The sequence below is a fragment of the Pantherophis guttatus genome, chromosome 6 (assembly GCF_059756535.1).
Source record: "Pantherophis guttatus breed Tessera chromosome 6, ASM5975653v1, whole genome shotgun sequence".
Classification (NCBI taxonomy): domain Eukaryota; kingdom Metazoa; phylum Chordata; class Lepidosauria; order Squamata; family Colubridae; genus Pantherophis; species Pantherophis guttatus.
This window is the reverse complement of record NC_142068.1, coordinates 58,732,301-58,758,751: the sequence shown is the minus strand read 5'-3', so window position 1 is coordinate 58,758,751 and position 26,451 is coordinate 58,732,301. Positions and strand designations below refer to the sequence as shown.

The 26,451-nt window shown below is 36.7% G+C and overlaps 1 protein-coding gene across 1 annotated transcript in view; it reads right to left on the bottom strand.

Annotated features, from left to right (window-relative positions):
- Window positions 1-26,451, bottom strand: part of LOC117676679 (scavenger receptor cysteine-rich domain-containing protein DMBT1) — a 93,351-nt gene that overhangs the window by 43,761 nt on the left and 23,139 nt on the right. The window contains exons 12-22 of the mRNA XM_087872362.1: window positions 25,675-25,713; window positions 24,381-24,692; window positions 23,674-23,715; window positions 22,235-22,379; window positions 20,814-21,010; window positions 19,663-19,710; window positions 17,226-17,404; window positions 16,386-16,774; window positions 15,438-15,705; window positions 787-892; window positions 85-399 (exon numbers count right to left, since the gene is read on the bottom strand). Coding sequence (XP_087728488.1) covers window positions 85-399; window positions 787-892; window positions 15,438-15,705; window positions 16,386-16,774; window positions 17,226-17,404; window positions 19,663-19,710; window positions 20,814-21,010; window positions 22,235-22,379; window positions 23,674-23,715; window positions 24,381-24,692; window positions 25,675-25,713 — 2,040 coding nt within the window. The remainder of the gene's footprint in view (window positions 1-84; window positions 400-786; window positions 893-15,437; window positions 15,706-16,385; window positions 16,775-17,225; window positions 17,405-19,662; window positions 19,711-20,813; window positions 21,011-22,234; window positions 22,380-23,673; window positions 23,716-24,380; window positions 24,693-25,674; window positions 25,714-26,451) is intronic.

The window sequence follows — 26,451 nt, the reverse complement described above, 5'->3', positions numbered from 1 at the left end:
CTAGTAACTTTTTAGTTGAGATATCGGGCTTGGCTTCATTTTTAAAGATCTATATCATATATAAATATACAGACAGATGTATACCTGAGCAAACGACACCGACATCCTCATTGTGTCCACAGTCATTATTGAACCACCCAGCATGAGCACAATCCCAGATGGTGGGCTCACTTCCTGTGCATTTTACATCATCCAGACTGATGTTCCCTGATCCTTGGCCAAAGTACGCCCATCCTACCACCTTAGTTGCATTGCCACATGCAAGTTGTCTACACACTATTTGTGCGTTGATTGGATTAAAGTAGTCATCACAAACAGTCCCCCAAATTCCTTTAAAATAAACCTCTAATCTTCCGGCACATCTGTTCCATCCATTTACTAAGCGTAGTTCCTGTGTCCCTTTCAAAAATACAAATGATATTATTGTAAGTGGTTGTGGTAAAATAAAATTAGATCAGCTCAAAACTGTTCTGAATTTTTTTAAAAAAAAACATGCTACAATATAATCTGCAAAATAATAACTTTAGGTCAACATGGTAGATGACAGATTAATAGTAGTTTTATTATGCCTTAATTCCTGAGTGGATTCATTTTATTCATAGAAGTCACCAAAAAGGATTCTCTGAGAGCAGTTTTACGAACACTTCTTGATGAATGATTGCTAGCACCATCCAAAGACAAGTTGTGCAGCTATTTCATAATTCTCATGAAAACCATCTTTGGATTAACACAAAAGCATTAAAATATGTACACACTGGGCTTGTACGTTTTGTACAAGATTTGTACATTGCTTCTTTTGCTTCTGTGCATCCAAATTCATAGCATCAAGAGGTAACATTGATCCAAACACAGCTGATTCATGCTTACTATATTGCTGAGTGTTTTCTGAACACTATGAGCAAAGCAGCAACAATTTCTCAGTTTACTGAGATGTAATAACCACCTATCACCTTCTCAGATCCAAGAAAATAATGTAATAATATAATATAATATAATATAATATAATATAATATAATATAATATAATATAATATAATATAATATAATAATATAATATAATATAATATAATATAATATAATATAATATAATAATATAATATAATATAATATAATATAATATAATATAATATAATATAATTAATATAATATAATATAATATAATATAATATAATATAATATAATATAATATAATACAATACAATACATCCACAATACCTGATTCTTGTAGAAGTGCAGCATGTATTACCAGCATCCAAGGAAAGAGTTTCTGGTGGCCCATGTTTCAAGTTGTGTTCTACTAATCTAAAGAAACAGGAAACTTGAGAATTTATAAATGTTCCAATCCAAACAGGAAAAAAAATCACTATGCAATTTGATATTCCATCTTCATCTCCTAAGTCTGTATCAAGGAAGTTAATAATATTTTCATTTCACAATATTTAGTCCAGGGAACACAGTTACTACTAAGGAGAAGTGAAGAAGAGGCTGAGTTTCCAATATTCATGGAAAAGCTTGGTAATCACGTACAATAACATCTAATGCAATGCTCCAGGAAATGTTAATTTTTAAAGTTAATGGCAAAGTGTATGCATATCCAAGCTATCAAATTATACAATGTCTGGGAAATAGGCTAGAACCATTCACCAGGTTTTTTGGGTTCTGAGATCTATCCATATGAGATACAAATCCTCAACTGAAGTTTCTGATGATGTAGCCCAGAAACATATTTAACTGCAAATGGTTCTCATTTAACAACTATTTATTCAGTGACTGTTCAAACATATGATGGCACAGACTGAATGAGTGGCTTTTATGACCTATCCTTGCATTTATGTCAAACACAATGTTCCTGCAATCATTAGTCATCATTTGCACCATTTGCTGGTTTCCTACAAGCCAAATCAGTGGGGAAGTTTGCCAGAGGTCGCAAATGGCAACCATGCCAAGTCCTCGCTAAACAACCTGCATTGAATCATTAAATGACGGCAACCAGAAGTGCCATTGCTAAGCAGTTCAGGCATGTGATATTGTGCTTTATGATCCTGTCATTTAGCAATGGAAATTCCACTCCCAATCACCATCGTTAAATGAAGATTACCTATAATGCATTTGAAAAAGCATACTATCTACTCTGCTGCTGACTTGAATATCTACAGTAAGTCTCCTCTCCAACAGGAGTTATAGTGAACTGTGATTGTTTAAATATTTTCTTAAGAAAAGCAACAAAAATTGTGTAATTTGTGGTGTTGCTTTTTATGGTTTGTGGTTTGTTTTCTGTAAGGATAAAGCCAGATCCAACTGTCAACTTCTTTAGGATTGTATATACTATAATTTTCATATGTTTCTAACCTCAAAGTAATAGGGAAAAAACAAATTTTGGCTCAGGTCACTGAGCTCTAAAAGGGTTCAGTATTGGCATGTAATCTACAGTGTATATTACTCATCCCCATAATGTGCTTAATTATAAATATGTAACTTTGGGTCATTTTGCTCAGTACATAAATGAAGAAGTAAAATGTTTTTGACTCATTTATTTAATTGGGTTTGTCTTTGTGTAACTGAGGGCTTGAGTGGAACATTTTAGGTGATATTTATGCAAAAAATGTTTGATAGGATTCACAATTTTTAAAGCTGTAGGCAGCTTGAAGAATGCCTACAGGTAGTCCTCGACTTACAACACTTCATTTAGTGCCCATTCAAAGTTAGAACAACAGTGAAAAAAGAGATGTATGATTATTTTTCCCACTGAACACCATTGCAGCATTCCCATGGTCACATGATCAAAATTGAGATGCTTGGCAAGTGACTCATATTTATGACAGTTGCAATGGGGTCACTTTTTTATTTTTTTTATTTTTATTTTATTGAATTTGTATACCGCCCTACTCCCGAAGGACTCAGGGCGGTGAACAGCCATAGAATAAAACATATAAATACAAAATTTAAAATAGATTAAAACGAATTAAATAATTTGGCTGAACAAATTAAAAACCCCAATAATTTAAAACCAGATTTAAAATTTCCATTTAAAAAGGGGAAAGACTTAGGTCAGGCCGGCTTGATGAAATAGGAAGGTCTTTTTTCTTTTTTTTAATTTGATTTATATGCCGCCCTTCTCCGAAGACTCAGGGCAGCTTACAATGTGCTCAGCAATAGCCTTCATCCTTTTGTATATTTTATATAAAGTCAGCTTATTGCCCCCACAAACTGGGTCCTCATTTCACCTACCTTAGAAAGGATGGAAGGCTGAGTCAACCTTGAGCCTTGGCGAGATTCGAACCCTGCAATAATTGCAGGCAGCTGGTCTTAATAACCAGCTTAATAACAGGGTGCCTTAAACCCCTGTACTACCAAGGTCTTGAGCATGCGACAGAAGGTACTCAGATCCGGGATCCTCCGTATCTCCGGGGGGAGCTCGTTCCAGATAGTAGGTGCCCCCACAGAGAAGGCTCTCCCCCTGGGGGCCACCAGTCGACATTGTTTGGCCGACGGCACCCGGAGGAGCCCCTCTCTATGGGAGCGTACTGGTCGGTGGGAGGCTATTGGGGGTAGCAGGCGGTCCCGTAAATAACCAGGTCCTAAGCCATGGAGCGCTCTAAAGGTGATAACCAAAACCTTGAAGCGCACTCGGAAGACCACTGGGAGCCAGTGCAGCTCGCGCAGGAGAGGTGTTACATGGGAGTGCCACGTTGATCCGGTCACCACCCACGCGGCCGCACTCTGCGCCAGTTGGAGCCTCCGAGTGCTCCTCAAGGGGAGCCCCATGTAGAGAGTGTTACAATAGTCCAGACGGGAGGTGACGAGGGCATGAGTGACCATGCGTAAGGAGTCCCGATCTAGAAAGGGACGCGAATCAGGCGAACCTGATGAAAAATCCTCCCGGTCACGGCCATCAAGTGCTCTTCTAAAGACAGCCTTGAGTCCAGGAGGACACCCAAGTTGCGAGCCCTTTCTGTGGGGGCCAATGATTCACCCCCAATAGTCAGCGATGGCACCAGCTGACTATATCGTGACGTCGGAAACCACAGCCACTCGGTCTTGGATGGGTTGAGCCTGAGCCTGTTTCTCCCCATCCAGATCCGTACGGCCTCCAGGCACTGGGACATTACTTCAAGGGCATCGTTGGGGTGGTCTGGGGTGGAGATGTACAGCTTGGTGTCATCAGTGTACTGATGGTACTCCACCCCGAAACCACGGATGATCTCGCCCAGCGGCTTTACATAAATGTTGAACAAAAGGGGTGAGAGGACTGATCCTTGTGGCACCCCACATATAAGGGGCCTCGGGGTTGACCTCTGCCCCCCCGTCAACACAGACTGCGACCGGTCGGAGAGAAAGGAGGAGAACCACCGTAGTACGGTGCCTCCCACCCCCAACTCTTCCAACCGGTGCAGCATGATACCATGGTCGATGGTATCAAAAGCCGCTGAGAGATCTAACAGGACCAGTACAGAGGAGCACCCCCTGTCCCGAGCCCTCCAGAGATCATCCACCAACGCGACCAATGCCGTTTCCATGCTGTACCCAGGCCTGAAACCCGACTGGAATGGATCTAGATACGTCGTTTCATCCAGGTACTGGGGGAGCTGTCGTGCAACCACACTCTCAACAACCTTCGCCACAAAGCGATAGTTAGCCAATACTGCTGGGTCCAGGGAAGGCTTCTTGAGGAGAGGTCTCACCACCGCCTCTTTCAAGGCGGCGGGAAAGATACCCTCACCCAATGAAGCATTTATAATCCCCTGGAGCCAGCCTCGCATCACCTCCTGGGAAGCCAGCACTAACCAGGAGGGGCACGGGTCCAAAAACATGTGGTCGCATTCAGTCTACCCAGAATCCTGTCCATGTCCTCAGGGGTCACAGGATCAAACTCATCCCAGATAACATTCTCAGGACCTGTCTCCGTCATCCCCGCTGGATCTACCCAGTCGGAGTCCAGATCTTCCCGAATCTGAGTGATTTTGTCATGCAGATACTGAACAAAATCCTCGGCTCTTCCCTCCAAGGGGTCCTCCCACGCTTCCTGGTGGAGCAGGGAGCGGGTCACCCTAAACAGGGCGGCCGAGCGATTATCTGATGACGCAATAAGAGCAGCAAAATGAGTACATTTTGGCTGCCTTCTGACAAGCAAAATCGATAGGGAAGTCAGATTCACTTAACAACTGTGTAACCAACTTAACAACTGTAGTGATTCACTTAACAACAAAAAAGGTCATAAAATGACAGAAGAAAGGTTGAAAAATGAGGCAAATTCACTTAACATATGTTTAACTTAGCAACAGAAATTTTGGGCTCAATTGTGGTGCTAATTCGAAGACTACCTGTAGTTAGGCATTTGCTAAAAGTTAACATTAGCTTGATGGTACATAATCAAATCAAAATAAACCTCGCTGTAAGACTGATCACCTGCTTAGAATACACAAAAATGTCAATTTCTTGGAATTCCATTTACTAAGCTTCCATACGCACTACTGTTACATATGGAATGACTTTCTGAAAAAGATCAGAGAAGAGCAAGATATGAAATTCCACAAGAGGAATTTATCTTGCATTCCTAAAATCACACGGCCAAATTAAACAAGGCCTCATCCATCCGATCAGCAGTTCCCTTTCTGAAAACTTAGTGGCACACTTTGAGAAAATTGAATTACCTCTGGAAAGTGGGAAGTGAAAGACTTTCAGTTTTCTGTTCTTAGAAACTCTATAGCAGCCATTTATTTTAAAACTTTTTCTCTAGACTAATTTTTATGCAAGGAAGGATTTCTTCAATTGGAGGATCAAACTCAAACCTACCTTCTATGTGAACTGCAGTCTTGATGAAATTCACCTTTCTCTTCTATATTACGTTTGATTACAAATAGTTTGGATTCTTTAGTGCACAACTTAAAATGGTCAGCAATAGTAAGCATGGTTTTCTGTAAATTGATGAACTACAACTCCCAGCAGCCCTTTCAATGAGCTTCCCAGGACCTTCTGGGAACTATCGTTCGGTGACATCTAAAGGGCCATATTTGGCCCTAGAACTGGTTCATTGAGTCATAATATTCATAGAAAAGTGCTGTTCATTAGGAACAGATAGACCTAGTTTGAAAACTATACTGCCATCATACTATTCTCAATTTCATTTGCAATATTTATTATTATTTATTATTTATTTTATTAGTCATATTTCTATGCCGCCCACTCTCCGAGGACTTTGGGCGGCTTACACCAGACAGTATACTAAATAGCATATTGCCCCCTAACAATCTGGGTCCTCATGTTTCCCTTAGATCAAAATAAACAAAACACTGATCCGATATACATTCCCTGATGTTTTGGATTTGAGAACTAAGATCTAAATTCTCTTCATTTCTTTCTTTTGCTGTAACTGTTTAGCATACAAATATACAGACAATGATGTGCTACCTTCAAATAATTGTGGTATCAACTTATTTTAAAGAAAATTGCAACCATATTGAATAGCAAATTCTTGCACAGGCAGTAAATTGTATAAAAGAACAAATGAATGGTTAGTCACTAATCTGAAATATATGATTTTAAAATGCAAAAATAGAGAAATGTTCTCCAAGGGTGACCTTTGTGGATTTGGCATGCTTATGAAGTTGTTTATTATAACAATGTCTAGTTTAAAAACCTCCATCTAACTTCCAAGTAAAACAAAGAGCCTTTATAAAAGTTGAAGGCCATGTTCTACCTATGACAGGTAGAATGGGAACTAACTGTTCTTTTGTTAAGTGCTTCTTTCTTTCCACATTTCAATTGAATACATTTAATGCTTCTGATGAGGTATTTCCTTTTCTCTTTCTGTTTGGATCTTCGTTACAAGCTGAACAAATTAAATATATACGGCAAGCTGAATGATCACCCTATGTAACCCTACTTAACTAGCAACATAAGATATATTTAATATAGCAATATTTAGCAATATTTAATATAGCAATATTTAAATCATTGTAGCTAACAAAGAATACATTTTGAAAAATTTCAGTAATGCTCTATTAGGTCTAACTAATTAATTAATGTCAGAAGAATAATTTGGGGTTCCAACTCAAACTGGGGTTGTGGAAGAATAAAAATGAGATCCAGACAGCTTTGAGGAAAGGAGAAATATTTATTCCTAAAAGCAAACAGTTTGCTTTTAGGGGCAGCTGCAGAGAAATGGGGTACAGTGGCAGACTTATATAGGGGGAGCTTGTCCAGGAAGTGTCTACTTGCTGATTCTAGAGTGGGAGTGGCAGACATATAGGGGGAGTGTGTGGAAGTGTTTACCTGCTGATTCTAGAGTGACCCTTGAGGGGCATATGTGTGTGTGTAGGCATGTATTCTTGTAAACATGCAGTTCTGATGGGACACCTAATTTGATTAACTCTATTTGTTTTTGCAGCTCTTCTCTTTGATATGAGGATTAGGTCTGGGTAATTAATCTGGAAATTTGAGGAAATTTGGGTAAAGGATTTTTCTCTGTTTTTTATGTTTTACTTGATTAATTTACTTTTCAGCTTGACTGTCAATTATCTAGTGGAGACGCTGATTCTCAGATCATTTGCGGATTTTATTAGTGTTTTAAAGAGAGATGGAAACAGTATAAAGAATAAAATATATTTTGATATAAAATTTCTCACATTAAGTAGCAGAGAAGTGACCAGCTTAGTTCTATATTCCCTGTGTTTTGTCAGATAAATATACTTCTACTGATTCAAATGTTATAGTCTACTGACAAAGGACTGTAGATAGTTAAATGTAGATGCCCCAAAGACATTTGATTGCCTATTATAGAAAACAGGATGTTGGACTAAGCAGGTGTTTAGCCTAATCAGAAATGTTCTTCATTATAAAAATGTTCTTTATACAGAAATCATGCTTACAATATGAAGGGTCTGTTATTCAATTATTTATATTAATGAAAATTTATTGGGTTTCATTTTACTATATTTTGCAACTGCTCTAAGACGCTATATTTTAAATAAATGAATCTGTATATTTCATCTAATATCCATAAAAATGATAGTATTCCTTGCTATCCTAGCAAGTTCATTAACTGAGTCATTCTTCTCTCAACATCCAGATCTGTGTTTCTAGGAAGGAAGGAAGGAAGGAAGGAAGGAAGGAAGGAAGGAAGGAAGGAAGGAAGGAAGGAAGGAAGGAGAGAGTGGGAGAAAGAGAAAAAAGAAAATGGTTTTCCTGAATGACGTGGTGCCTAGTGGTGAAGCCTCAGATTCAGAAGATTGAGAATTCAATCCTAGATAGTGGTAGATATTTCTCTCTCAGAGTGCAAAGACAAAATATTAGCTGTGAACTCCAAGTAGGTGTTGGGAAGACCATCCAACTAGTAAATGCTCAGCTCCATTGAGTCACCCTGACTCTACCTGAATTAAGGGTTTGCAGGATCAAAAAAAAAGAAAAAAAGAAAAGTTTGTCTAGTATTAAACTCTGCTTACCTATATGTTGGTTGCTGAAGAGGTCTTTTTGTTTCCTTCTTCATTTTTTATTGTCGCTTTTGACTGGTCTTTAAATGTGGCTATTATCTATGTGTCTATTGATAGCTGATTTGTTTGAATGGCAAGCCTCCAGGAATTCCCTAGAATTTTTTGAATTTAGCTTTGTCTAGGATGCTCACTGTTTCCCAGTTAAGTATGGTTGAGTCTGTCCACATGTTGTGAGTTTAAGGAATTTTCATCATGTCTTCTGACTGCTAGTTGATGTACATAGATGCATTCTCCTAATTTGCCTTTCTGCCGTACATAGGCTGTCATAGTCCTTACACTGCACATTATAGGCAGCATTTCCTGTCTGTTGCCATCTTCTCAATTCTGGCTTTGTATGCATTTGCTCTTAAGCCTTGGTCTTGTCCATCCAGAATTAACCCCTCTGTCTGTTTCTTCAACATTCCTGTTCTTAGCCATTGCCAGGTCTTTTGTTATCTCCTTTGCATGGCCGATTTTTTTTAATGTATTGGCCATGGACATTTGTCTTGCCATGTCTCTTTTTTGTAGGCAAGCATAGTCTCTCCAGTATTAACTAAGCCTTCATGGAACACTAGCTTCACTGTCTTCTTCACATTCCTAGTATATAGGAAAACCTAAATACATATCATGCCAGGATTCATACTTTTCAAATACAGCAAACTTGCTTTAAAAAAGATCTTTTGGAGACAGATGGTTGGTCTATAAATTTGATAAACAAATAAATAAACTTGATGCCAATCAGTCTTTTAAAATACAGATTGAATATAGAAAAAAGAAGAACAGAATTTAACTGTCTGCTTTTATTCAGTTTTTTTGTTATAAGAGGGTAATAGAAAATGTTACCTAGATGTATTTGTAATGAGTTTTAAATTCCAGTAGATGGCAATGCAGGAATTTAGAAAATTATTTTTTTGGTGGGGCATAATATGTATTTTAACAAGTTTTAAAATTAATGTCTACAATGTCAGCTAATTCTAGGAGATTTACATCCCTAGTATTAAACCAGATCATTCCTTTAGATGTTATCATAATATAAGTAAAATTATTTTTTTTCTGAAATTACTTGAATTGGTTAGAGAATTCCAAGTTACACAAGGTAAGTGGGTATAAATAGCTATTATTTACCAATTCAAAACACTTTTTCAGTAAGAACATACTACATATTATCAAAGCTTCTAGAACAGGATACATGTAATGGACATAAGACCAAGCTAAATCCAAAATTGTTAGGGAAATCCTGGAAGCTTGGCATTCAGACAAAGCAACCATTAATAGAATCATAAAGATATGCTAAATATTTGCAGAGTTCAAAAGAGATATTAAAAACATTAAGAAAGAAGTGAAGTAATCAAAGAAGCCAGAAGACATCCTGTCCAGCAAACAAAACCCAGATAATTGGGGTTTAATACCAGACAAATAAGCAAGCACAAAACTAAATCATAATCAAGGAACCACCAGAAAGGAAACTGGCACTGGTTGGCAAACTACTGTTATATAAACAGGAAGCAAACTTCATTCTCATTAACACTGATGATGTTACCTAATTAGGGAAAGAAACATGGATGGGGAGAAACAGGCTCAGACTCAACCCATCCAAGACCGAGTGGCTGTGGTTTCCGACATCCCGATATAGTCAGCTGGTGCCATCGCTGACTATTGGGGGCGAAGTATTGGCCCCCACGGAGAGGGCTCGCAACTTGGGTGTCCTCCTGGATTCACGGCTGTCTTTAGAAGAGCACTTGACGGCCGTGACCGGGAGGATTTTTCATCAGGTTCGCCTGATTCGCCAGTTGCGTCCCTTTCTGGATCGGGACTCGTTACGCACGGTCACTCATGCCCTCGTCACCTCCCGTCTGGACTATTGTAACGCTCTCTACATGGGGCTCCCCTTGAGGAGCACTCGGAGGCTCCAACTGGCGCAGAGTGCGGCCGCGCGGGTGGTGATGGGAGCGACGTGGCGCTCCCATGTAACGCCTCTCCTGCGCGAGCTGCACTGGCTCCCGGTGGTCTTCCGAGTGCGCTTCAAGGTTTTGGTCATCACCTTTAGAGCGCTCCATGGCTTAGGACCTGGTTATCTACGGGACCGCCTGCTACCACCAATAGCCTCCCACCGACCAGTACGCTCCCATAGAGAGGGGCTCCTCCGGGTGCCGTCGGCCAAACAATGTCGACTGGCGGCCCCCAGGGGGAGAGCCTTCTCTGTGGGGGCACCTACTATCTGGAACGAGCTCCCCCCCGAGCTACGGAGGATTCCGGATCTGCGTACCTTCCGTCGCACGCTGAAGACGTTCCTATTCCAGCAAGCCGGCCTGACCTAAACTTCTCCTCTTTTAAATGGGAATTTTAAATTTGGTTTTAAATTATTGGGGTTTTAAATATGGTTCAGCCAAATTTATCTAACTTGTTTTATTTCTATTTTAAATTTTGTATTTATATGTTTTATTTCATGGCTGTTCACCGCCCTGAGTCCTTCGGGAGTAGGGCGGTATACAAATCTAATAAACAAACAAACAAACAAACAAACATCTGCAAGCGAACAACAAAGCTAGGACTCCATAGTCACATATGTTCTCCTTAGCTTTATTCCCAGTATTTGATGTGTGCATATAAGAAAGTAATTACATTTCATGATAAATAGTGGTAGTGAAATAAAACTGTCTTACAACTTTATCAAACAGAATAGACCTGGAAGGGACCTTGGAGGTCTTCTAGTCCAAGCAGGAGACCCTATACCATTTCAGATAAGTGGCTGTCCAGTCTCTTGTTAAAAACCTGTAGTAATGAAGTACCCACAACTTCTAAAGGCAAGCTGTTCCACTGGTTAATTGTACATTAGAACATTATGACATTAGAAACATATCTTAATATATAGCAATGAATTGTTGATGTGTGTGCTGTTCACATGTGGTTAAGGCACCTGGCTAGAAAGTGGCAGACCATGAATTCGAGTCCCATGTTAGCCATGAAAGTTAGCTGCGTGACTTTGGGCCAGTCACTTTCTCTCAGCCCAATTTACCTCACAGGATTGTTATTGTGGAAAAAATAAGAGAAGGAAGATGTGTTGGGTATGTTTGCTGTCTTGGATTATTTGTAAAAATAATAAAGGAGGGCTACAAATAAATAAATAGGAATTAGCCTTCTTTGAGGGGAGAGCAAAGAAGAGATCCATGGAACTATCTGGTAATTTCTTGAGTTGTTTTGCTTAAAGTAATGTTTTCATTCTTCTTTCCATTTCTAGTATTTACTCTTATTTTTAATACTATATTAATATAGGAATGTTAACATGTTTTAACAAATGTAATATAGAGTTTATGTTATGTTATATTAATTCACTCTACATTAAGACTCTTTGTTAATATCGGTATAATATGAAATTTCTATCTTTTTTCTTTTTACCACTTTCTCTAATATAGTTATTGTGAATAATGCAAAAATGTATACATTTTGATCATAAAGCCTATGATATAGTATGTACAATTATGAAGACAGTCATAATTAGGATATGATACCTACTAGAAATTTGGATCAGTTTTGTTTTTCAACCTTTCCTGGCATCTCCTTTCAGGTTGTCTCCCAACCCATTGACTAGCCTGATTTGCAATGTTGATTTATTTATTTATTATTGCGATTTATATGCCGCCTTTCTCCCTAGGGACTCAAGGCGGCTTACAATATGACAAATTCCAATACAAATCACAATGAAATAAAATTAAAATCAGCAACCCTATTAAAAACAGTTTAAAATTATGACAATGTATCCCCAAACGGATCAGTTGAATTGACGAAAGAGCCACGTCTTCAGCTCGCGACGGAAGGAAAGAAGGTCGGGGGCTATCCTGAGCTCGGTGGGCAATCCATTCCAGAGGGTCGGGGCTCCCACAGAGAACACACAGAGAACACACAGATTTGAACCAAGGTAAGAGCTTGATTGAACTAAGGTAAGAGCTTGACTACTTCAAATAGCTCTGGAAATTCTGAAAGACTGTGAAATTGTGGTGAAATTATTTAGGGAAGTAATACTAATAACTGAAAATCTGAGAGAATATTTATTTTCCCCCACCTTTTCATACAGTCATCTTTGTCTGAGTGTGTGTGCTTGTGCTTGTGCATAAATTTTGTTGTATGTTGTTGTAATCAGCTTAGGCAAATAACATACTTCTAACTGAATAATACAATTTTAACTAAACTAAACAAGGGAACTGATAGCATCAAACGTTGGACAGAAGTGCGGAAATAAAAGAAAACAGAGCTATCCCTAAGGTCGCAGTGTATATCATCGAATCAGCCTACCAGGTTGTCATTGTGTTACTGACTGTTGGGTAGGTTTAATTTATCATTTAAGTTTAATTAGTAGGTGAGAGAGCCATCTTGGCATATTTAATGAGATTTTAATTGAATGGGTGAGCTTGTATATACAGTAGTTGGCTAGACTTAGCTCTGCCTATTTGATGCAGTATCAGCCCAGACTGGAGGAATTGAGAAGAATGGTTATGGTTTACTAGTCTTATCTGGAGACTCTTTTGCTTCATTGAGGGAACTGAATATGCACATCTTAAGTTAGGTTACAACAGCAGCATGAAGACTTGTTGATATACTGTCCAACCCATTGCCTAATAGCCACTCTATGTGACCTATCTATGATGTAGAGAATCTGAGGTTCTTTAAAACTCACATTCACATTCACATATGGCCTTTTTCATACTTCCATCTGAAGACCTCATGATTTCCATTACAAGCATGAGCAATTTTACTATATCATCACTCTGTCTATGTCAGTAGCACATAAAACAGAGCAACTTCATAATAAGCATTGTGTAAAGATTATGAATGGGAAGGTTTTGTTAGCTCCCTGTTCTCCTAGTCAAATTATTTTCAGGTAAGGGTTGGATTGATAACCATCTTTTTTTCCCCTTATATCATTTTTCTTATAGTAGGAAGGGACCCTTTACACTTGTAAGGATTGGTGAATTCCAGAATAGTCTGAAGGGTTTCTAGGTGAAAGGTTTGGAAACTGTGCCAAAAAGCACTTACAAAATCTTGAAGGGAATGTTGAGCCATTACTTTAATTAAACCATATTCCATGAGAAACAATGCTTGTTTTCCACTATATTTTTAGACACAGGTTGCCTGAACCACAGTATCTAAATCTATGTTGGATTATAGCAATTTGCTGTAGTTGGAGCCACTCTTAAGCTTGGCCAGAAAAATGCATATCCCAAGCATTACCGTAATACGCATTTGTTCTGAAGGAGCTGTACCAATTTCCAATTTGCAGCTGAGCTGTGTTTGGTGTGACTGTAACAGTTTACAACTCTGTATATATGTTAGGACCTAAAGATCATTCCTTCTCTCCTATATAGCTGATCAGACATTTAGATCTTTTTGATAAAATTAGTTTGCTAGAAATTTCATGCTGCCACCTGAGAAAAGCCATTCTTGATAACAAGTCTATGAAATGTCTTGCCCATTGTATTATAGTTGGCATTTAGCATAATAGATGCTTGTCTCCATTTTAAAATATATCCTTTCCTCTAAGGCTTGTGGTCAAATTGGGCTTTTGAATCTTTCTTTTTTCTTTTTAATCTGAAGTTCTTCTGAACGGTATATTTTTTGTACATATAATAGCATTTTATTATTTTAAAGATGTGGCTATTCTTAGGTTTCCCAAAATAAGGGTTATTTTGGTTTTTACAGTTTCTATAGTGAAAATATTTTTTATTTTAAATTGTTCTGATTTCTTGTAAAATTTAACATATATTGTATCTTTCTCTGGGACTGTTTCATGAAATAAAAGTGGGGAAAGAAATCTTCAAATAAAAATAAATATAGTAATTCATAGGTTCGATTTTTCTATAGAAGTAGTTGTCCTTGCACCAAAATAATAAGCTCACTCTTAGTTTGCAAAGATAGCAGTTTTATTGCAATGCATTGGAAGCAAAATACAATTTCCAATAATTTGAAATTAATTTAGTGACAAAGTTTTTCTATTCATATATACAGCAATGAATTCTAAAAATTTTCATTTTTGTAGCTCATCCATCTTAAGGGGTTCTTTAAAAATTATGCTTTTTCTCATTAGTTTAACATGTTGGCCTATATTGACCCCTTTAGTCTTCAACAAATTATTCAATTTATTAAAAGTCTGACCAAGTCTTAATATATTATGTAACTTCTTAGACAGCAGAAGCTGCCTCATAAACTGCCATTGGTGTGAGAGAAAGAATAATAATCTACAATTATTTTCAGAAATAGAAGTAATTTTGCTTTTCAGAACATGAAGGGATGCTATAACATAATATATTTATACAATTTAGATATTAACTACAACTAGTATGTATCCTTCCTGTATGAAATACAGGTACATTTTTTTTTCTGTAGCCATTTAGGTTGACTATTGGAATTGGTATATCTTCTATGTCAGACTTTAATAAAATAAGAATGACAAAACATATGAAGAACGTTTTAAAAGTTAGCTGTTTTCTAGTGTCAAACAGTAAAATTATTTGGATAGAACTAAGGGTTTTAATAAGAGTATGTTATTGATGAACTCTCAAATATTTTCATAAGGCTAACAATCATCACGAGGAACACAAACCTCAGTGAACTTTGGCATTTTTGTATAAAGTGCTTAACAAAATTAAACAGCCTGTTTATATCATGATGTACTATCTCAGCAAATTGCATAGCCATTTAGGAAAAGACCTTGTCCATGTAAAATGCTGTTTAGACTAATTTTCCTTTCCCTCATCCCCTAATATTGCCTGATGAAGAGCTCTGAAGATCTTAAAAAGTTGTTTTAATATTTCATTCGCTTTTAGTTGCTTGTATAAAAGATAGTATTCAGCTATGGATTTGAAACATTTTCTCTATGGAATAACATGGGTATGATTATTTTTTTTAGGTATCTATCTAGCTTTCATCATTTTAACCAGAAAACATAGTCAAATGGAGGGAGGGGATGAAATCCTTATTTTTGAACTTCATTTTCATCCTTCAGAAGTTTGAGTGGTCCCACAACAACATTAACCTTCTCCTGAGATTCATCCACGGCTCTCTTTTTTCTCAGTAAACATCCCTGGTGGCATCTAGATGAACGATCACCTGCTCTACACACTACTAATTTACATTGTATGTAAACTGAATTGTGCTGGTTAAGAAACTTAAAGGAGTTGAACTGGAAACGAACTACATTGTTTGTTGGTGAAGACAGGCTTCTATAAGTAGAGTCTCGTGGGCATCTGAAAATAAAAGAAAATATTGTTGTGTCAGGTATGCCTAGATGCTTACTTCAAATATTTTATTACAGTGTAATGATGTATGTAATTCCTAAATTTCTGCAGTAGATTGACTCTGATGATTATGAGATGCAGTAGAGAACAATAGGGAAAGCATATAATATTGGAATATCAAAATGAATAAACCCAAATTTGGGGCTCGTAAAAGTGCTTTAAGATATGTACTTGGGAGGGAAAGTAATAGGTTGTGAGTAAGAGCAAGGCAACGGCTCTGTAATAATAACTATTTTTGTACAAAGTATGTGAAATTGGCCATAATCTAAACAAAGTTCGGTCATTATTAGTATGCATTTTGTGACCAATCCATTCAGCCCATAATATCCTTTTATTCGCCTTAGTTTTTGTATATGTGATTGAATTACTTGATATTAATACTTACTTTTATAATTTGATATTAACACTTAATATTTGATAATTTAAGTGAAATATTAACATAACCTGGTATTGTTTTGTTTGAAAATAAGTCATTACAGTTTGCAGATGAACCTTGCAGTTCTTTCTATACTGTCTTAAGAAATATGACATAAGCAGAAAATCTAATTCAGAATCTATGTGTCTGACACAATGGCAATTTCTTTGTGGCAACTTGGATTATGGTTCTTACATATTTAATACACACTTACCCACTTCGGATTAAGTCATAGGTCAAGGTTCTAAAATCATTACTATCAGGAGATGTGATACATGTGTCTAAGAAGAGTACAATATTTGGATCAGCAGTGTGCAGAGTAGCTTGGAGATATAAATTCTGGTTGAGTGAAACGTAGTATGGTGATCCCAGAATTTTATGGGTGAAGGATAATGATGAATAGAATGCCAGAGACACATTGTAATGGCCAATACGCCTTTCAGTAAGGTCAATAGCATTTTGGGCAGTAAACATTGTTTCTACAATAGTGTTCTGCTTCATTTCGCACAAAATATGAAATTGAAAGTTTTTCTTTCTTGTAATAATGTAATCGGAATTGAGTGTCTTGATTACATTGTAATAAATTATCGAGTCATTCTTCACCTAAAAAAGCACACAGAAAAAAAGAAAAGGTAATCAACAGAAAAAAGAAATAATTAATCAACAGTATTGACATAAAAATACTCATTACCACCATTTTAAAGACTACTATTATTTCAGAATTATAGTAACAAAAGTTATGTTAACAAAAACCATGTTACTCATTACAAAACATTTCAGCAGCCACAATCCTGGCTTTTCCTCAACTCGGATGATAAAATAGTCAGTCTCAAAATCATTGATTTTTTTTCTCCTTTCCAAAATTCCCTTTTTAAAAAAAATTAATTGTAATATTAGATCCAGTTAATGTGTTCAGAGTTAAGCAGAATTTCTTAAACCCAATATCTGAAATTAACTTTAAACTTACATTTCATATAGTACATTTTCTTATAATAATAGTTAAGAGAGAAAAGACAGGTAATTATTAGTTTTAACAACAACAATTAATTCTCACCCTTATCTGTGTGTTACAGCCATAGAATGGTATAATAAAGTAAACATAATCGCCTGCAATGTGAGATGAACATGATCTATCTAGGGAGTTCAGGTAAACTTGTGATGCATTATAGCCGATTGAATTGAGATAGGGTATGCTAATCCGTGCACGCATGAATCCATCAGCACATGAAAGTCCTAAATAATAACACAGAGAAGCAAACGTTAAGCAAAATGCCAATACATCTAAGTATTACTATTATTTTAATTCTTGAATCTGCTTGTGGACCAAATAAACTAATTAAGAAATATCTCTTCTACTTAGCTAGCAAAGGAGACTTTCACTTTCCCTGAGAGTAGAAGCATCCAAATCAAATACCATGTTTCCCCGAAAATAAGACCCTGTCTTATATTTTTTTGAACCCTGAAAATAAGCGCTTGGCCTTATTGCCATGCGCTCAAAAGCCCGATTGGGCTTATTATCAGGGAATGTTTTATTTGGGGGGGGGGGAAACAGGGTAATGCATAGAAAAGTGGGTTTATCAATTATGAAATTACTTCATCTTTTCAGGAACATGGGAAGAGAAAAAGAGAGGGAGGGAGGGAGAGGGAGAGGGAGAAAAAGAGAGAGGGTATTATATCCACAGGCCAGTAATGCAAACCACCCAATCATCAACTAATTTTCAGAGTGCTTAATGTCAGTAAGAAAAGTTGATCATTGTGTTCTGAGAAGTACATTCATGGACCTTTGTACTAAAAAAAATGGAAAATCACAAGCCTTAACGCAACTAATTGGTTTCAGTGAAACTTTTATTACATAGAACGTCAAATTGTACTTCTCTCTGGAAGCTAAACAATTCATTTTATAAATGCTCATGTTCTATATAATCAGAATAATGTTAGATAAGTCCTATCTGAATTCACTTCTTTGTGTATTGATTTCTACATAATACAATACTAATCTCAGTATTGTATTGTCACCATATATTAAGTTTCAGTCAAAACTAAGATATAAACTCCTTTGTCATGCCACAACTTCATCCCTATTATCTTTTCATAATTGTGTCAAAGGATAAATGTCATGCTTAAGCCTTCCTCAATCTGTTGTCCTGGCATACTAGCTTGGAGAAGACAGTATTAGACGATCAGTTATGTATAAATGATTCCAGAATGCTTCCGATTCTTACAAATATATTTTTCAACTGAGATTCTAAAAAAGAAAAGCTACAGTTCTTGCATCTGTAATGCAAACTAGGAATCTGAAAATACAACAAAGGTTAATATCTTCATCGAACTGGTGGTTTAGCAGTTCAATTTACAATAATCAGCACACCTTTTTCTACCATCACAATGACAATGAGAATATTTTTCTTTTTAAAATCTGGATCAAGAATCAGAGTACACTGTGGTCAACTTGAATCGTTGCCACAAAAACACATGGGACAATGCCATATTAAAGTACTATATGTGAAATGTATTTCTCACATATCAAATTCATTATATGAGACTTATATTATGGTTTATAATTTCTAGGAACCATGAAAAGGAAATAAATGCAATATTTTCTGAAGGAAAAATGAAGATTTCAGGGGCTGCTAAAACAGATGTTCAAACTTCTGCACTTCTAAATTTCTCATTTTAAATTTCAAAAATAGATTCTAAAGTAGGAAAAAGGAGTAAGCCTCTAATCTAAATTCAGTTTAAAGAGGGGTGAAAGATTTACTTAAAACCAAGTAAAACAAAAACTGATTTGGAATTAAATATTCATTAAATTATTATGCAAATATAGCAGCATTGGTCTGTGAATATAACCATTTGATTAGGTTAATGCTGAAATTGATTCAAAATGATATTCATGATTGCTATGCAATCTAATAGTACTATTAGACTTTAATCCGTTATATGATTTAGACATATAAATGGTGAAAACATAATATTTTTAAATCTTAGGTATACAATCCCTTGCAGAGTAGGAAAGTACTTCCTAGTCTGCAAGGGACTAACTTGCAGACTCCATGTGTCAGACTCGCTGTATCACGTTGCTGTCAAGTGACATTTCGTGACGTTTTTTCCATTTGCGGAGCTGGGAGGATGTGGCCTGTGCGTGATGCATCCAGCCCATGGGCCACCAGTTTGACACCCCTGTTAACGTTGTCAAACGATTATACAAGAGAACAAGAAAACAAGAGAAAACTTTATTCTAATATGCCTGCTGCTACTTTGATCCAAACTGAGAGGGGTAGGTAAATCCATCTTCTCAATTTTTTTACAAAGCAAATAAACATGCCTGATTCATATCATGTAGTGTATTCAAAATCTCCTACCTTCGTGCCACGATACATGTAGAACATTTGTGGATTTATTCCTAGATAACTTTACCTGTGATCTCCAATGACGATTTAACTCTTTACAGCTCATCAACTAAACAATATCAGAGAAAAAGAATAATATCTTACTTCTATCTTTAGAAGTAGAAGCTGGTGTAGTAGGTGTAGTAGTAGGTTCTGTGAACACAATAAAACAATTTCATTAAACATGATGATTATTACTTCCATCCAATCTGCATATTACTAAAACTCTTGGGTCTGTTTGTTTGTAACCTTAAATTGGGTGAAATTGGAAAGTGTGTAAGGCAACAGTTATTGAACCGAAGAAATTCAAATGGGCTAATTTACAGAATGCTAGGAACTGTGACTCTTGTGGGAATGAAATTTGGGGAAGTTGTGGCCACTTCAGCACCACTGCACTTTCCAACTATACTTCCCAGAAACCCATAGGTTGCACGACACAGGGGAAGATAGTGGGCTGTATCCCCACCCACTTTCCCACCTCCCTCTGTCCCCTGCATTAGTCATCTGGTGGCAAGCAGTGATTGGTGCTTTGGAACCAAATCTGAAATCTCGTAGCAGCAATGGGTACCACATGGGGAGAACAAGGGTTGAGTGATCTTTGCCTATGAACATACGTGATTGGATTACATATGATGTGGCTTCTACTGAAATAGAAAACTAGTACAACCAAACTGGATTATACCAGTATTGAAAGAGTTGTGCTGAATACTTCTTTTAAGATTTTCAGGTTTACTTTTGAAATTCTAAATGACTTGAAAAGTCATTTATCTATTTTTGAACTTTAAAAAAGGCATTTCTCCAAGCACTTTAAATGCATTATAAATGCATTATAAGACACAACTAGAGAAAATATGTTCTATTGTACCACCTCAATTGTGGAATCTTTCGATACAACTGGTAGATTCCAATAGTCTGGCTTCATTTTAAAACATAGTTGATTCTCCTAGTTTAAATATTAAATTATTGATAAGGAGTTGTGTTCTGCTCTGTTGCATCTGATGCCTCTTCCAATTAATTATATTATTGTTATATCATTGTGTTCTTATTTTCTTTCATTTATTTAAATATTCAATTTCAGAAAGTTCAAAGATGATAAAGATTATTTTGTTCATGAAGATAGGCTGCTGAAATATTCATATGAACCAATAGCCCTACTCAGTATAAAACTAAATAGAAGTTAGTTTAAAATAATATTGAATCCCTAAATTACATCATTAACAGGATACAGGTTAAATGAATTACATAAATATCCTTACCTGGTGGAATAGAGTAGTAACGCGCAGAGAACCCATTTCCTGAATAACCTGAATCTCTATGTAGCACTATTGTCATTATGTTGGAAGTTGATGAATAGGTATAGTTGAGATAGGCGCTGGAACAAGTTCTTCCAAGTGGATATGAACTATATCGGAGTCCATCAAAAATCTCAATATATTCTTTATCACAGTCCAAGCTGTACAGAAATAGATAAAGATTTCATTCCTTACCTTTTACTATGCCATCACTTTTGTTTCTTCCATTCAATCACTGATTCTCTGTAACTGCCTGGACAGGTCCCTGTGGTTTTCTTGGCAAACTGTTTCAGAACTGATTTTTTTCCCCACTGCTTCCTTCCTAGGACTGACAGAAAATGACTGACCCAAGGTGGCTTTATGCTTAAGGCAGGACTAGAACTCACGGTCTCCCAGTTTTTAGCTTGATGCCTTAACCACTACAAGTAGCCCTCAACTTACAACCATTCATTTAGCCACCATTCAAAGTTACGATGGCACTGAAAAAAGGGACTTATGACTGGTCCTTGGATTTGAAAATGTTGCCAAATCCAGCATCACACAATAAAAATTTGGGCACTTGGCAACCGACATGTATTTATGAGAGTTGCACTATCCCAGGGTCACGTGATTGCCATATGTAACTATCCCAGACAGCTTCCAACAAGCGAAGTTAATGGGTGAAACTGAATTCATTTAATGACCAAGTGATTCACTTAACTGCAATGATTCGCTTAACAACTGCAGCAAAAAAAGGTTATAAGGTTATAAAATTGGGTTGTATATCTCACTTAACAAATTGTGTTAAATCATTTAAGGAAGAAATAATCACATCAAGCCAAAAGGAGTACTTAGAGTTTCTTTTAAGGGGCATATTTAAAATTGTAAAGACGTTATTTCAGTCGAACTATGTTGAATCCAGTTAAACGTTTTTTTTTGTTGTTTTTTTTTTAAAATTTGATTTATATGCCGCCCTTCTCCAGAGACTCAGGGCGGCTTACAATGCGTTAAGCAATAGCCTTCATACTTTTGTATATTTTATACAAAGTCAGCTTATTGCCCCCACAAACTGGGTCCTCAATTTACCCACCTTAGAAAGGATGGAAGGCTGAGTCGACCTTGAGCCTGGGGAGAATTGAACTCGCAGTAATTGCAGGCAGCTGGATGTTAAATGCTGCCTTAGGAGGCATTAGCCTCCTACGCCACTCAGGCTCCTCCAAAACGTTGAATTGATTGCTAAGTTTTAGTCGTCCCAAATGTATATAATGCCTGCTAACCCAGTCTGGTTCACTCTGGAATAATAATTGTTGCTGATGTACACCGATAATATATTAGCAGTTTACAAACCCAAAAACACATTTATTAAGCATATAGAAGGAAAAAGTTAAAAGAATCTTTCAACTTACTTCATAGAAGAGAACTTTAAATTTATGCGTTCAAAGGGCCTCACTTGAATTTTCCAGACACAAGTCATATTGGTGTGGCTTCCGGGATAATAAGGTCCAGAGAAGGATCCATGGGCATTTGTCAGCTGGCCTCCACATTGATTTGCTAAACAATACAAAGCCAAATATTGTGCATGTAAGGCACATGAAACTTTGTAGATTTTAAAAAACCAGTTCCTATGCTACTATTCAGTTTGTTTTGTTACAGGAAATAAGACCAAGAATTACTTTCCTGCTGGTGTTTCAGTAAAAAGTTAAAATCTCTGAGAATTTGGAAGAATACAACATAGGCAATAGCATCAATATATTATTTTACTTTTAAACCGAATTAATTAGGAGAATCTGTAAGGCAAGCACAGTGCAATGTTTTATGATTTTTTTAAAAAAAGAAATCACACACAATTACTATATGTGTATAAATATATGCTGATTTTGTAAACCACTTAGAGGGGGCTGTAAAGCACTGTACAGTAGTATATGTCTGCATGTGTGTATGTATGTATGTATATACATACATACATACACACACACACACATATATTAAGTATATATATAAACATATGAAGCAAAGTAGTTGAAAAAGAAGCCCAATATACTCTGATTTGGGAAAAACTATCTACAATTGGGCAAAACTTAACAACATAAAATTGGGACTCAATTGTGGTTGTAAGTCGAGGACTATCCGTAAAATGACAGCTACATAAATGAAAGCATCCTTTAAGTTTTTGAAACTTCAAATGGAAGGGTGAGGAAAAAAAGGTAACACTAATTCCTCCCTAATTCAGTATAATAAGGGAGAGAAGGAGAGACATCCTCGTCAGGCTTCAAGAATCTGTTTATGTAGCGTATAGCACTACAGTCCCAGTTGGTTTCTTAATCTGCTTCATCCTCTAGGGATGATATCAGTCTTCAAGGCCTGACTGAGCTTTGCTCTCTTTCTTTCCTTCAGATGCTATCTGAAGAAAGTTAGGAGAAAGTTACTCTGAGCTTCTTTCTCATGCTTTTGCTGTTTTGCTGCTTAAAGAGCAGTTTTCTTTAGGTAACATTCATTGCAGTGGTGGGTTGCTACCGGTTCGCCCCGGATCGGGTGAACCAGTAGTGGCGGTGGTGGGAGGATCCACCCAGGCGCCTGGACGCTTCTGCACATGCGCAGAAGTGTTGCGCACGCCCAAGCACGCCCACAAGCAAACTGGTAACAATGGGATTTGAAACCCACTACTGATTCATTGCCTCTGCCTTGTTTCTCCAGCGTCAACGGGTGGTTCATTACAATTATTAATAAGAATTGAGTGAAATGGATTGTCTGTTATTACAAAACATATATGCAACGTAAATAATACAGAGAATGTCAATAGTCATTTCCCTGAATTGACAAACAAGGATCTCAGATGCAGACTTACTAGGGGTGGTCTCTGTCACCGGAGGAGCAGGTGTAGAAGAATCTGTTAAGAAAACAAACTTAATCAAGCAACAGAACATATAAATACAGGGGGGCTAATATTGGGGAGAAACAGAGAACATTATACCTGCTAACTGAAATTAGTCTTATTTGTCTGCCAAAATTTATCAGAGTTCTCCCAATTTCTGCAACCAGTTCATTGATTAAAACATTGGTTAATAAAGGGAAGAGAGCCCTGTGGTGCTCAAGACCTTTCAAATGAAGGTGAATAGACCTTCCCTCCAAGCCGGAGTCACCCATGAGCTTTCTTTGGATACAGTGATTCATTTGGCCAACTGTCAACCTATTTAATAGCAGCATTTAGGCACGTACACTGTGTCTACTGCATTCTCATCTGAAAACTAATATTTATTTTTATAAAAATACAGTTTTGCATGATGGTCTTTAATAAACAAATGTTTTAGTTCTTGTTCATTATAACAAGCCTAAGGATTACAACTTGTGGCTTAATGTTCTGTTTGAGGAACATGCCCATTAGAGATGTCAAACTGGATGTATTTAGCTTAGGTGCTGCTTTTTTCCCTTTATTTGAAGATATGTATAACATTTTTGAAAAAATATATTAAACCTTAGAAGTTCCATTAGAAGGAAAATATGTAAACAAATCGCATTTTCTTTCCTGTTGTGTTCTTATATTTCAGAAGATACCTGAGCACATGACACCAGCATCTTCTCGATGGTTGCAATTATGACGGAACCATCCTTTATGAGAACATTCCTCCAATCTGTCTTCATTCCCTCTACAATTCACATCATCCATAGTTATGTTTCCTGAGCCTTGACCAAAGAAAGCACTTCCATATGCTTTGACAGCACTTCCACAATTGAGCTGCTTGCACACAACTGTTGCATCATTTAGGTCCCAGGAGTCATCACAGACGGTCCCCCACATTCCACTACGTAAGATTTCAACACGTCCCTCACATTTATTTTTTCCATTGGCCAGTCTTACAGATTCACCTGAGAAAAATGAGACAGGATCTATGTATTTGAATGGGAAACTGGAAAAAAATGAGGCATCTGAGATTTCACAGACACAGAGAATTTTTAAAATTTTGCATAGGACGGGGTTAGTTAACAATAAGTTAACTGATATTTTATGTTATCAAAGCTCTACTTTTAAATTCTATTCAGATGGTTGCATGGAAAATGCACAGATTTCTTTTTCACTAATTAATTAATTCAATATACATATCTACCAATCTCCACATCTGTCACTCTGGGCAGCTCAAAGACATTAATCCAAAATAAGACAAAATAAAATAATAACCACAAAAATAAAACCACAAAAATACAGGTATAAAACCATTAACAACCGGATTAAAAACATAAAGAACATAATCACCATGAGAGAATAATTCATATTTCACTCTCGATACAGACATTTAGCAGGCTCCAAGTCCAAGCAACATGACAAGTTGAGAGACTTCTGTAAGGCCAGTAAGATTGGGGCCAATCTAACCTCGGGGAAGGGGAATGGAAAAAGAATGGATGCCATGTAATGCATGACCAGACCTCAACAAGTGATAACTCCTTTATATAGGAGACCCCCCCAAATGTGCCTTTTCTGCCAGACCACATGGGATGGGCAGATGCATCCAGGGGGAGGTGTGCCCTCAAATATCCTGGCCCCATTGGTCATGAACAAGTCCTTGAACTGAACCTGGAAGAAGTTCTGACAACCAATGCAGCTCATTTAATCTCCACTCTTTGGGAAGGTCCTATAACTGCCTGTGGTTCCACATTTGCACCTATTTATTTGTTTGTTTGTTTATTATATTTGTATGATCTTCCATGTAGGCACAACTCTGGGTGAGTCACAAGAATCCATTTTTCCCTTTAGTGTAGAAGCAGCAAAAGTTATATGTTTGGGGATCAATTGTAGATTTGTCCTGTTTTTATTTCAGAGTCTTTAATTTCAGGATTAAAGATACAGACTTACTAGGTGGTATTTCTGGTTCTGGAGTAACTGTAGTATGACCTACAAAAAAAGAAAACAAGTCATGGAATCTGTAAATAGATAATAATATTGAAGACCAACATAAAACAAATTCTATATACATGTAAAATTTGTCTCATTATCCAATATAAAATTGGAATAAGATGTCTTCATAGGGAACTGCTTTATAGTATTTCTTTGAACATTGCTGACTAATGCTATATCATACTAGTGATTTACAGAATCTCGCCGTTGTAATTATTTATTGACTCATGATCATAATGGCAACTGCATTATTATTGTATAAACAACAATGCCTGCATATTATTATTTCACAGAAAGAATAGTGAAAGCTTGGAACCAACTTCCACCAGAGTAGTGGGTCAATCATCTGTAGCCGAACTTAAACACGCTTGGGATAAACATATGTCTATCATATGACAAAAATTAAAAATATAATAAATAAATAATAAAAATAAAAAATAATAATTAAAAACAAATAAATGAATTAAAAAAACCCTCAAAGGGCAGATGCAATGGAACTCCATGTCTTTTTCTGCCATCAAGTTTCTATATTACTATGTTTTTATTTTCATGAAAGAACACTTTCAAAATTCACTTAGGAAGGGTCATGGCAACTACATGTTTAGAGTTCCTTAGGAGTGTGTATGGTTAACAGTTGGTTCCAGACAGTCATTGATTAAAATGCTGAACAGCAAAGGGAAGAGAGTCCTGTGGAACACAATACTTGTCTCCAAGTCAGAGTCATCCATAAGCCTT